The 14,062-nt window shown below is 33.9% G+C and overlaps 1 protein-coding gene across 1 annotated transcript in view; it reads left to right on the top strand.

Annotated features, from left to right (window-relative positions):
- Positions 1-14,062, top strand: part of COL24A1 (collagen type XXIV alpha 1 chain) — a 346,898-nt gene that overhangs the window by 221,239 nt on the left and 111,597 nt on the right. The window contains exons 34-38 of the mRNA XM_057714246.1: positions 6,476-6,529; positions 10,871-10,924; positions 11,317-11,370; positions 12,654-12,707; positions 12,865-12,972. Of these exons, the coding sequence (XP_057570229.1) occupies positions 6,476-6,529; positions 10,871-10,924; positions 11,317-11,370; positions 12,654-12,707; positions 12,865-12,972 (324 nt within the window). The remainder of the gene's footprint in view (positions 1-6,475; positions 6,530-10,870; positions 10,925-11,316; positions 11,371-12,653; positions 12,708-12,864; positions 12,973-14,062) is intronic.

Here is a 14,062-nt window from a genome sequence, read left to right on the forward strand (position 1 = left end):
AAATTTGATAATTTGAATAGGCTTATATTGATTGAAGAAATTGAGTCAATGATTAATAACCTTCAAAAAGAGACAGCATCAGGCCAGAAGGTCTTACTGATGAATTCTAAAAGAGATTTAAGGAACAAAATGACACCCATTTTCTACAACCTATTGCAGAAAATAGAAACAGAAGAAACTCATCCTGAGTCCAGGGTTACCCTAACACCAAAACCAGTCAAAGCTATAACAAGAAAAGAAAACTACAGACCAATATCTCTCATGAACATATATTTTTAAATCTTCAACAAAATATTAACAAAATTGAATCCACTAATATATAACAATAATTATACACTGTAACCAACTGGATTTATCCTCAGTATTTAAGGCTGGTTCAGCCTTCAAAAATCAGTTGATATAATGCATTACTTTAACATATTAGAAAAGAAATTATTTAAAATAGGTATAGAAAAATAATTCGACAAAATACAATACCCATTCATGATAAAAACTCTCAGTAAACTAGAAGTAAAGAGGAGCTTCCTCAGCTTTATGAAGAATATATTTTAAAAGCCTTATAGATAACTTCACACTTCATGATGAAAAGCTAGGTGCTTTCCCCCTAAGAACAGGGAAACAAGGAAAGGATGTCCCTCTTTTTTAAAACTGTTCGGCATTGTGTTGAAGGTCCTAACTAACGCAATAAGACAAGGAAAGGAAATAAAAGACTTGGAAAGAAGATATAAAATTGTCTTTTTTGCAGATTACATAGTTGTCTATAAAAAAACCCCAAAGAATTAATACAAAAACAACGGCAACAACAATGACCACTTTCCTGTATACCAGCAATAAACAATTGGAATTTAAAATTTAAAGTATAGCACCATTTACATCAGCATCCAAAGAGAAAAAGAAATAGGCATAAGTCTAAAAAATATATACAAGATCTATTTGAGGAAAACTACAAGGCTCTGATCAAAGAAGATCTAAATAAATGGAGAGCTATTTCTCATTCATGGATAGGAAGACTCAATATTGTTAGGATATCAGTTCTTCACAACCTGATTTATAGTTTTAATGCAACTCCAGTCAAAATCCTAGTGAGTTACTTTGTGGATATTGACAAACAGATATTAAAGTTCATATGGAAAGGCAAAAGGCCCAGAATAGCCAACATAATATTTAATTCAGAAGACTGACACTACCAAACTTAAAGATTTATTATAAAGCTGCAGTAATCAAGACAGTGTAGTACTGACAAGAGATAATTAGAACAAGACAGTAAGCTCAGAACTCCACAAATATAGTCAACTGATCTTTGACAAAGAGCATGAGCAAGTCAATGGATAGTATTTTCAAATAATGGTAGTGGAACAGCTGGATATCCATGTGCCAAAAAAAGAAAAAAGTGGATTTAGACAAATACTATACATCTTTAACAAAAATTAACTCAAAATGAATCATAGACATAAATGTAAAATGCATAACTGTGAAGCTCCTAGAAGATAGCAGAGGAGAACACGTCCATGACTTTGGATTTGGCAATGAGCTTTTAGATACAACAAGACAAAAGCATGATCCGTGAATGAAAAATTTGATAAGCTGGACTTCATTAAAAACTTCTGCTCTATGACATGTTCAGAGAATGAAGACATACCACATAGCAGGAAAAAAATATTTACAAAACACATATCTGTTAAGGGACTTGTATCCAAAATACAGAAAGAACTCTTAAAGTCAACAATAAGAAAAACAGTCCAATTAAAAAGTGGGCAAAAGATTTGAACAGACACCACACCAAATAAGGTGTGGTGGCAAGGAAGCATATTAAGATATCCACATCATATGTCATTAGAGAATTGCAAACTAAAACGACGACATGCCATCACACACCTGTAGGGATAGCTAAAATCCAAAACACTGACAATACCAAATGCTAACAAAGATGTGGGGCAACAGGTATTCTCATTCGTTGTTGGTGGAAAGCAACTGTGGAACACAATTTGGCAGTTTCTTACAAAGCTAAACATACTCTTAACATGTGATCCAGCAATCATGCTCCTTGGTGTTTACTGAAATAAGTATAAGTCTTATGTCTACACAAAACCTGTACGTGAATGTTTATAGCAGCTTTATTCATAGTTGCTAAAAATTGGAAGCAGCCAATAATGTCCTTCAAAAGTTAAATGGATAAATAAACTGTGGTACATCCGTACAGTGAAATATTATTCAGCAATAAAGAGAAATGAGCTATTAGGCCACAAAAAGACTAAGAGTAACCTTTAAATATATCCGGCTAAATGAAAAAAAGCCAATCTGAAAAGTCTAAATACCATATGATTCCAACTGTATGACATTCTGGAAAAGGCAAAACTGTAGAGACCGTAAAGAACAGAGCTTGCCAGGGGTTGTGGGAAGGGGCCAGGGATGAATCAGTGGAGAACAGGTGAGTTTTTCGGGCAGTGAAAGTATTTTGTATGATACTGTAAAAGTGGATACATGATATTATGCATTTCTCAAAACTCAGAACTGTACAACACAGAGTGAACACTAGTGTAAACTATGGACTTTAGTTGGTAATAACGTGTCAATATTGGTTCATCAATTGTAACAAATGTACCACACCAATGTAAGATGTTAATAGTAGGGAAAATGGGGCAGGGGTCATATATAGAAATTCTTTGTACTTGCTGTTCAACTTTTCTGTAAACCTAAAACTTGTTTAAGAAATGAAGTCTTTTACCTAAAACAACATATTCTTATAAGGTCAAGCATAAATCTGTAATGTGATAGTTCTTGTGTCTGTGTCCAACCTGCTAGGAAACACAGAGACACTGATATACGCTTAGGAAACACAAGATAAGATTACCACCTGTCACTATATTATCTAACATTATTTTAAAAGTTTTAGCTAGTGCAGTGGGACATGACACACAAAGGATCATATAAGGAAATGAAAGCGTTGTTTAGAGAAAATATAAACAAACCCAAAAGACTTATAAAACTCAGACTTAATTCTATTTTTTCAACTACTAATAGAGAGTAATATAACAGCAAGACATATAATGAACAGTTTTTAAAAATCAGTTTCCCTACATACAAGTAACAAACAGAAAATGTAATAGGAAAAAGATCCCACTCAAGATAGAAACAAAACATAATAAATAATTAAGAATAACCTTAATGAGAATTAGATGGGACACATATGAAGAAAATTTGAAATTTTACTGAGACCTAGAAACTGACTTAAGTAGAAAGGCAACTTATTATCTAAACAGAAGACTGATTATTTTTTAGATTAATGTATTAGATATAATCCAATCCCATTAAAAAATCCTATTACCCATTACAAATTAGGTGTGGTATTTAATTATTCTAAGTATAGCTTATAAGAATGAGCAGGTGAAATAGCTTAATATTTTAATAAGAGGAGGACTACTGCTACCGATATTACAAGAAATAATAAAGATAGAATAATTAATTCCTGTGACATTTTGATCCATCTAGATGTACAGATAGGTGGGGCAAAAAAGGGTAGCTTTTCAATAACCAAGTATATAAAAGAATTTAATATTGATAGGGACAACATTACATATCAATAGGAAAGATAAGAGTTAAAAATGATGCTAGAATAATTGGATTGCCCTTTCTAATCAGTTCAACAAATATTTGTTGAGTACCTACATATATTAAGGACTGTGCTGGATTCTAAAGGGCTTAGTGTTAAGGCATGAAGAGTTTACAGTTAGTAGAGATATAGGTAACACAACAAATCGTTTCAACATATTAAAGTAAATGCTAAAATAGAGATTAGTTTACAGTCCTAAATGAGCACAAAAGAGATACGCTTAGCCCAGTCTGGGTTTCCCAGAAGACTTGATTTAGGAAATGACACTTGGTCTGAATCTTGGATAAATTAGTAGCCAGGTGAACAGGGTAAAAAGAGCACTCCAGGTGCGTGAGAACAGTATGAGGAAAGACATGGAGGCTTGAAACAGCCTGATATTTTCAGGGAAACTTTAATCTGTTGCATTCACTAGAGCATAAAGTGAAAGGTAGGAAGTGTTGCTATTTGGTTACAAGAGTTTGCTTTGATTCTTACCTCACACTATACATCAAAACAATGGTTTAAATAGATAAGTATTTTAAAACCGTAAGTAACAAAAGACTGGGGGAATTTTTTAATGGGAATAGATGTTTTAAACTTAAATATGATGGAAAAAGTCATAAAAGACTGGACAGATTTAACCACATACAAGTTTTAAAACTTCTCCCATTCTAATTTTTTAAAAATACTACAAGATTTAAAGAGCTACATTAAATGTTAAGTAGGTTAAGTAGTTATTTGGAGTCATTTTTACTTTTATGTATTTCCAGGTGTTCTACAGTGAACATATTTAGGGGTTAAAAGTTATCTTTAACATTACATTTCTGAAATAAAATGGCAAACCACAAACTGGGCAGATGTTAGCAGTAAAATAAGACAGAAAAAAATTAATGTCTGCAACACATAAAGAACTGTACAAATTTTTTTAAATGATTCCCAAAATACATGGGCAAAGGACAAGATCAACCAACATGTAGAATATTACAGATAGCTGATAAACAAATGGCAAAAAGAATTTTCAACCTCACTGGTAGTCAAACATATATACATTTTAAGATACCAGATTGTCCATCAAATTAATGAAGAATTTAAAAAATAATATTCTATGCTAACATGAATTCAATGAAATAGATTCTAATTTTGCACATTGTTTGTGAAATGTTAATTATTGCAGCCTTTCTGGAAGTTGACTTGACTTTATGACAAATAATGCTACATTTCAGACTCTACCCTAGGGGTGGAAATGCAGACTACACACAAAGACTTATGCACAAAGATGTTTCCCTCAGTATGTTTCTAATAGGGTAAAACTACATTCTGAGAAGAACCCATAAACTTTTAAATATTATACATAACATTTAATAAGCCATAATTGAGAAACATTAGTGACCTCTTAATACCTTTAATGGCTGTGTTATTGAGTAAGAACATCATATGTGATGCTTACATACCAACCTTATAATTCTATCCTTCAAATATTTATCTCAACCATTTGGCAGTATCATCTGATGTTATAGACTTTAATATTTACTTATAGTCTAATATGCATATAATAAATCCTATAAAGCAAAATTTTACTCTAAAGAAGAGTTATAAAAAATATAAACATCTAGCATTAAGAAAATGATTAAATTATGTCACTGTGGAATGTTAGATGCAATATAATATTATGTAGCCATTAAACAATTTTGTTATGAAATATTTATAACATGGTAACATATTTATATTTAGATAGAATCTTAAAACAGTTATTTATAAGTATGCTCCCACAAAAGAACTAGAAGGAAATATGCAAGTATATTTACAGTGTCATCTCTGTATGGTAGGATTACGGATTATGTACTTAATCTGGTTTTTTCTGTACTTTCAATGCTTTTCATATATTTCAATATAAACATTAATGTAACAACTTAGAAAAACAGTTTAAGATAACCAACCATACTACATTTTTCCCCATTAATACATTTTTTTAAAAGTGAGGTGTTCACAATTTTGTGATGGAGTATAAAATCATAGAATTTTAACTATCTTGTTATATTCTGAATCTAAAAACAAACACCTTCTTTATACTGTCTTTCCAGAAAGACCAAAAAATACAAACAGCTTCTTTAGATGACTGAGCAAATAGCATTAAATTGCACTTGCTAAATAGGTATTAATCTATCTAGAGTAATTCTAGACAGTTAAATGGCTTCTCACACTAAGATCCTTTAGATTCAGCAATTTAATGTTCAGGCCATAAGCTAATTATTCAATGTTTGTTTACTTATAATTATGCTATTCAGTATTAAGGGGAAGAGATCTCCATAAAGGTCCCACATGCATTTTATTGCACCTGAGTGACTATTCCATGTAAACATTGTTACATTTATTCATATGAAGCAGGGGAATTGTTCAACTGGACTCACAACTGTGGTAAAGTATGACATCAAGCAAACTCAAGCACATTTTTATTTCATTTGAAACCATGTATTTGCTTCTTTAAAAATGCTATTTTGTTTGTCATATATTTTTCTGAAGTATTAAGTAGATCTATAATTGTCATACCCATTAAATAAGATAACTCTGAAAGCCCTTAGCACTATGTTTTATAATTATTAGGTGCTTGATAAATGTTTATTGAATGAATGAGTGAATGAGGGAACGAAAGAATGAAAGGCACCATCCTTCCTCTCCTTTCCTTTTCTTTTGAATCCAAACAAAGCTTAATATTATTAACAACAAAAACAGATGAATCAACTAAAGATTTAATTTTGTTTATACAGAGAGTAAAGTAACACATTGGTAAATGTATTATATTATGTATAATATATAATTATATGCATATGTTAATTAAAATATAGAGTAAACTTTAACTCTCACATCCTAAATTTTGTTTTACTATAGGGACCACGAGGACTACAAGGTGATGCTGGACCTCCTGGAGAAATGGGTGCTGAGGTAATTTTTCTTGGGGCTCTTTCTTGTTAGTTCATCAATACTCAGTACTTTCTGTAAGGCTCTTCTTAAGGTAAAGTTGATATCTTAGATATATATTTTGAAGAATAATGTTATAATGTTTTCTTTCATATTCAGAAAATAAAACCTAAAATTCTATTAAAAGGAGGGATGACTGTTGTATGAACCTAATTTTATACATATAAAGTTCCCTTAACAGTTCATTTTAATGACAGAACAAAAAGTGAATAAAACTTTTTAACTTTTAGAGTTAACTTTGATAGCCCTTCACTCCATTATAGAAGAATATTGAAAAGTGACTCTTTTTCAAGATATGTTGTAGAATAATAAACCATACTTGTTATAAGTATAAAATCCAGTTACTTCATTTCTTTCGTTTGTTAACTTTAGCCCTAAAAAAGTTAGACGTAAATTCTCTCCTCCCTTGGCTTCTGTGAAACTGCTCTCTCTTGATTCTGCTTTTTACCTTCTGATTAGCCTCAGTCTTGATGTGAAGCTGTCCTTCCTCTTCCTCAGCTTACAACCATATTATCACAGAGACTTTAATTACCAATATTATTTTTATAGCTCTAAGCTTAATAGCTCTAACTCATACCTCTCTTTTCAGCTCCAGTTATGAATTTCCTATTGTCTTTTATATATGTACCTATGTATCCCACAAACATCTCAAATTCAAAATATCTAAACTAAACCCATCACTTTCCCCCATTATTCCTCTATTTATTCTCATCTTACTGAAAGATATCCCTTATGCCCAATAACCCCAAACTGAGGGTCATCCTAGACTCCTCTTCCTCCTTCATCCTGTCTAATCAGCGGTCTTTTCCCTTTGAATAAGCTCCCACCAATGTGTCCCCTCCATCCTTTCCTTTACATCCCTGGTGCCAGTGCTTCAGTCCTCTGCTCTTATTCCATGTCTCCTCCAGCTGCCATTATCCCTTAGCTATTTCTTGCCAGTTTATCTTTGTCATATCATTCTTGTTCTTGAAATTTTTCAATGGCCCTCATAGCCTTTAATAAAATGCCAGTTTCTTAACATGATAAATAATGTTTTGCATTGTCTAACCTCTGCAGACCTATTCAACCACATTCCAATAAAACTTTTCTCCTCCCCTAATTCCATGATTATGCCATGCTTTCTTGCTGTGCACCGTGTATCCACTGGCAATCCAAGAGTGGCTGAGATATGGTCCCTGATTCCTTTAGCAGTTTATAATCTATTCCAGAAGATAATCATGTAAAAGATCATTATATTTCAATCTGTTATACCCAACGATGGAGACGTTCACAGGGCATTATAAGAGCACAGCAATGGGTATGTAACCTTACCTGGATAAGGGGGAAAAAAAAGATTTGTCTGTGTTGAGGTGGGTGAGGGTAATGAGTTTTAAGGAATGAGTATGAGTTAGCCATATGAAAAGAGGGAATAAGGATGCAGCAATTCCAGGAAAAGGGATAGTGTGAGTAGGAACATGCAAACATAAGGCAGTAGGGATTCTTTGATGCTTAAAGTCAAAACAAGAAGTGATGACAGATGAAATTCCAGAGAAATGGTTAGATCATATGAAAAATCTTATATACTCTATTAAGAAGCTTGAACTTTTTATCTTATGGGGTATAGTAAGTCATTGTGAGGTAGACATAGGGCAGTGATAAAGTCAGATTTGTATTTTTGAGAGATCATTTTAGCAGCCTCAGGGAGGATGTATTTGAGAAGACAAGAATGCAGACATATATACCTTCTAAAATGCTGTTGCATTCAACAAGTAAAGAAACGATGGAGGTCTGAACTGAAGTAGTCAGTGTAAGTAAGAAGGGGTGGATTGGAGAAATGTTCGTTATATAAATTCTGGAGAACTTGCATATTTGTGGGATATGGAAAGGAAAGAGGAAAGAGATGTCACAAATTATTTCCAGATTTCTAGGTGCAACAGGATGGATGGCAATATCCTTTCCTGAGACAAGGAAGGAAGAATGTTAGTCATAATCTGCTGCTCTGCCCAAGGTAAATGGTTAGCAGGTAGAAACCCTTGGCTTTCCACATCCATTTCCAGAGCCAATGCTGATAATCTATACTATGCCACATTCTCTGAGCCTAAAAAAAGCAGAGAAAAGTCATAGCTCATAACTTGAAGGTTTTTTTTAACAAAGTAGGAGACAAGAATTCTATTGTGATAAGGAGCAGGAGTTGAGCATATCCATTGAGGAAAGTATTCTGGTTTAGAATAGTGGTTGAGGATAATGAGAGAGGGAATTGACTAAAGACATGTAAAAGCAGATATACCTTACTAAAAGTCAAGCAGAAGTAGGAGACTTTGAATTTGCATTATGTTAACAATAATGATGTTAATAATTGGTAACAATTTCAGAGAACTTTCTGCGTGGCTTGCAGTATTTATGTACTTTACCATGTTAATGAATTCTCACGATACCCAATGAGGTAATGCAATTATCCTCATTCTACAGTTGAGGAAACTAAGACATGAAATGGTTAGGCAACCTGTCCAAGAGCAATAGCTTCTAGTACGGTAGAGCCCACATTTAAATTTAGGCAGTCTCTTTCTGCAACCCATTCTCTTAGTCACTATACCTCTCAATATGTAATGATGCCACTTTGCACAACAGTGTAATTTTTCCATTGATATTCAACTGGGAATAGAAATGGGGAAGGCAATTTAAAGAGCTAATCCAAGATTGGTTTAAGAAAAAAGGTTATAAATAGCTAGAAGCTTATAAATAGTCAGAGATCAGAAGAGCAACTATTGGATTTAGCCTAAGAATAAAAGAAGCCAAGAGGAGCTGACAGATTGGGTGAAACTGGGGACTACATGGGGTCTAGGAGATTAAAAGCAATTGTGATATGGAAGAAGTCCTAAAAGAGTTGGAATTCTCTCAAGAGAGAACTTGAACCTCAGGTTAGGATATTAAATTCTATAATTTCTGAGATAGAGCAGAAACTCAAGCAGTCTCACTTCATAGTCCTTCCTTTTAAGTACTGTAATACACTGCCTCTTACAACAGTAAAGTCACAAAGGTAACCAACAGAAAATTTTAAATAATATAACTATTAAAAATTGGTGAAATGATGGTAAAATGGGGGGAGTTTAAGGGAACTAACCTTTTAGCAAGGTAATAAGAAGTATAGGTAGATTTCTTGGTTATAGAAATAACCATTAGGGGAACTAAAAACAAAAATTGTCTTATAAAGTAGTTGCCTCTGAGGAATGGGGCTGGGGCTTTTCATTATAAGTGCATCTGTACTATTGTGCATATATAGCTTTTATTTTGAATAAAGCAAAGCAAATGTGGATTGTGGAAGCTGAGTCAAAATGGAAAATTGAACTTATCTGTAACAACATGAGATATTTTAATCTCTAATAATTATAAGGAAGGTTATCACCCATGGAGCAGAACTACTGAGGACTCCCTGGAAGGTAGAAAGCAAAGAGGAAACTTCTGATCAAGATAGTATCATAGGTTAATAACTTTAAACTACCCCTCTACTCTGAAAACGTGGGGATTATAGAATGCCTATGTATGTGTTTATAATTGTGTGTGTATAAGTACAGATGCATACACACACACACACACACACACACACACAGAGTGAGAAAAGAGATAAAAAGATAATAGTGAGGAAGAGGAGAGGGAGAGGAATGCATAGTATGGTCAAAAACAAGATGAATATCTCCAAGAAAAAAAAATACAACAGCAATTATAGGCGCTAGAAACTTGTAAATAGCCAGAGGTTGCAAGGAGTTATATGTTTTCAAGATAAAAGCTTCAACCAAAAGCTTTCCAACTGGACCCACCTATGAAAGGAGCATCGGGGGAAGAAAATGCCATATATATATATGTAATTCATATCTTCTTTGTGTGATGTATTTTATAAAACCAGTAAAGAAAATGAAATTTTTTTTCAGGAAGTGTATTCCAAGAGGGATCAACATAAATGGATGGGAAGCGTAAAAAGTGAAAAACACAGAGAATAGTAAAGGGTATGAGGGTAGAAAATTAGAAGAGGAAATGGGAAATAATTTCTCTTGACCAAAGATTAAAGGATAAGAGGAAGGATTAGAAGAAACTGGTCTATGAGGTTCTGCTTTCTGCTGATATTGTTTTAGCGTGTGAACTGCTAAAAGGTACTAGAAATTATCTGAAATTATGCCATGAAGTTTATAAAGTGGCAGCAAAAATCCTTTCCTGGACATAGATATCCCATCCTTGGGCTAAAAATTACTTCCGTCTTCTTATAAGGTTGTTATTGCCTTTATGTTGGTGAAGGAATGTGTGCAGACAACGTGTTGAATCCTTCTCTTCCAGGGACCTTCAGGTATTGAGGGAGAATCTGGTCTGCAAGGCGAGCCAGGTGCAAAGGTAACCACCTTCTTAAACAGTAAAGGAGAGGGCCTCTAAACTTTCACCGCTGGCTTCCCTGTGTTTTCCATATTTTGGCAAACACCCACCATCTTGGAAGCAGGTAAAGAACAGCAGATAAAAATGGAACGTGTTCTCAAATGAGTCAGAAAAAAATATTTGTCAGAAAAAAGTATTATTTGTCTATATATATGCAGATATGTTTGTGTGTGTGTGTATACACATATATATGGGAGGGAATACACATGAGAAAGCAAAATATGATAAATAAATCAATCTGAAGAAAAGGAAAAATAGTGTTTTGGAACCCCATCTCCGTGATATACCCTCCATAACTATTAGACATGCAGTTTTAATAGAAAAGCGTTTAATCTTACCCTTTGTTTTTTCAGGGAGATGTTGGACCTGCAGGCAGTGTTGGAGTTGCTGGGGACCCAGGGTTACGAGTAAGTGCCTACTGGAAACCACTGTGATGCACTGGCCCACCTATTTTAGAGACTCAAAACTCAGCCTAAAGACTTCAAAGGTTGTATATAAACTTTTCTGGTGCATTATAGAAAATGTGTGTCTTTATTTCATAATTTCAAAAGCTGCATGCTAAACCCTGTTCACCTTGTAATTTATTCGCATTGAGAGTCCTAAGTTCACAATCCTTTTCTCAGAATCAGGTGTACTCAGCAGAATCCTTGCCAAATTTGTGGAGTCACTACTGTTAGCACGAAGAAGAAATTCACAAATACTAGTTATCAACTCTCATGCTATTTCCGGACCTAACAAGACAGAAAAGACATTGAAATCTAATTTGTGTTTAGAAAAACAACAACAGAAAGCTAGAGTCATGCAAAATTAATAAGATTCAAAGAAATAACTGTAGATAATTGTGATGAGTTAGCGTACAGAAGTTATTCTGATGTAGATAGTGGTTAATTTAATTTTCCAAAATAACAGGGACCAAGATAATTTTACGAGACATTTGTTTAGTAAAAGATGAAGTTGGAAGATGTATTTCTGCATTCAATGTCTTTCTTGTCCATTTTCGCGTTTTTTCCGGGGGGTTGGTGTGGGCAGTATGAGGTCAGGGTAGTGGAAGTGTCAGCAATGGGAGCAGTGGGCAGCGGTGAAGACTCGCTGATTAACTTACTTTTAAATAGTTCAGGTGGCAGGAGAGCCAGTACTTTTTTGATAGCTTCCTAAAGTATGCCTCTACATTTCTGCAAGTTCTGTGTCTAGAAGACAGCTTCCAAATTTACCAGGGCTTTGATAGTTCCCTCTCCTCTGTAAGGGAGAAAATACAGACCCTAAAAATCTGGTTCACTGATTTTAACTGAATTAAATTATATTAATCCATGTAAATTAAGAGAAGCAAGGTACTATAATTTTATGAGATTCAGTATTTAAAGTCTTTGAGCCAAGAAACATAGGTATAGCTGTCTAAATTTCCAAAGCTACCAAATGAATATATATTACCTTTAATTATCTAAAAGTTATTAATATTCTGAGACCATGTTGTATTTGAATTTACAGTCCTGTGACTCTTTAAATCATCTTCAGATTTATTCCGGGCAAATTAAATCATGTTTATTATACTGTTAGATACTCCTTATAAATGAAGTAGAAGTAGGAATAAATGTACAGAAACCTGCTACTTCTATAGATACCAGGGGCAAAAAATAAATTAAGATAAATGACTGAGTGAAATAACAAATCTTATGCTTCTGCTACCAAATAGGGTGAACCAGGAGTTCCTGGAGAAGAAGGTCTCCAGGGTAAAGATGGATTAAAGGTAAATTATACTTTTAACATTATGATTAAGGTAGATGTTTTTGAGAAATCTTTAAAATATTACACATAATTTTTTACGTGCCAACAAAATTCTGCTTATTGTGTGGTATAATTATTTTACTACTCTCCCTTCCTTAAAACTTTTTACTGGATTACAGGGGAACCCAGGAGGAAGGGGACTTCCTGGAGAGGATGGAGAAAAAGGAGAGACAGGCTTACCGGGGACCATAGGGCCCTTGGGGGGACCAGGTGTAATGGGCCCTCCGGTGAGTACTGCTGGGTTCAATACTCAGGGAACTCAGTCCTCTACACACACACACACACACACACACACACACACACACACACACACACGTGTGAGTCATACACACACATTCTTGACCCCTTTATATGTCCATTTGGTATTTGAAGGTGTGGAACTGTGGCTTGAGTGAGGGACAAACCAGGGAATGATTTGATTCAGGCTTCCTAAAGTCCAAGGAGAAAAATTACTTTTCCCATGTGTCACACATGCTATTGAACTTAATTTTTTTATCTCACTTTATTGAGATGTAATTGACATGTATTACATAAGTTGTATAGATTTACAGTGCATGACGTAATGATTTGATCTGTGTAAATATTGCTAAATGGTTACCATAATAAGTTTAGTCAGCACATCTATCACCTCACATAGTTGCTTTTTTGTGTACGTGATAAGAATTTTTAGGAGTTGCTGTCTTGGCATCTTTCAAGTACACAATACAGTGTTGTTAACTATGGTCACCATGCTGTACATTAGATCTCCAGAGCTTATTCATCTTATAACTGGAAATTTGTACCCTTTGACCACCTTCACCCATTTTCCCCATTTCTTCACTCCTGGCAATATCAAACTACTCTGTTTCTATGAGTTCTGATGAGTTTTTTTAGATAATAGATATTCATGAGATCGTACAGTATTTATCTTTCTCTTATTTCACAAGCCTAATGCTTTCAAGGTCCATCCATGTTGTTTCAAATGGCAGAACTCCCTTCTTTTTATGACTGAATAATATTACATTGTATATATAGAAAACATGTATATGTGTGTGTGTATGATCACATTTTTTCAAATGTTAGTTAACCCTATATGCATGGGTTTATTTCTGGGCTCTTGAGTCTGTTCTTTTGGTCTGTATGTCTGTTTTAATGCTGGTGCCATACTGTTTTGGTTAATATAATTTTCTGTTAATATGGTCTGAAGTCAGGAAGTGTGATGCCTCCAGCTTTGTTCTTCTTTCTCAAGATTCTTTTGTCTATTTGGGGTCTTTTATGGTTCCATGAAAATTTTAGGATTGCTTTTTTTTATTTCGATGCAAAAATGCCATTGGAATC

The sequence above is a fragment of the Hippopotamus amphibius genome, chromosome 1, assembly GCF_030028045.1.
Source record: "Hippopotamus amphibius kiboko isolate mHipAmp2 chromosome 1, mHipAmp2.hap2, whole genome shotgun sequence".
Classification (NCBI taxonomy): domain Eukaryota; kingdom Metazoa; phylum Chordata; class Mammalia; order Artiodactyla; family Hippopotamidae; genus Hippopotamus; species Hippopotamus amphibius.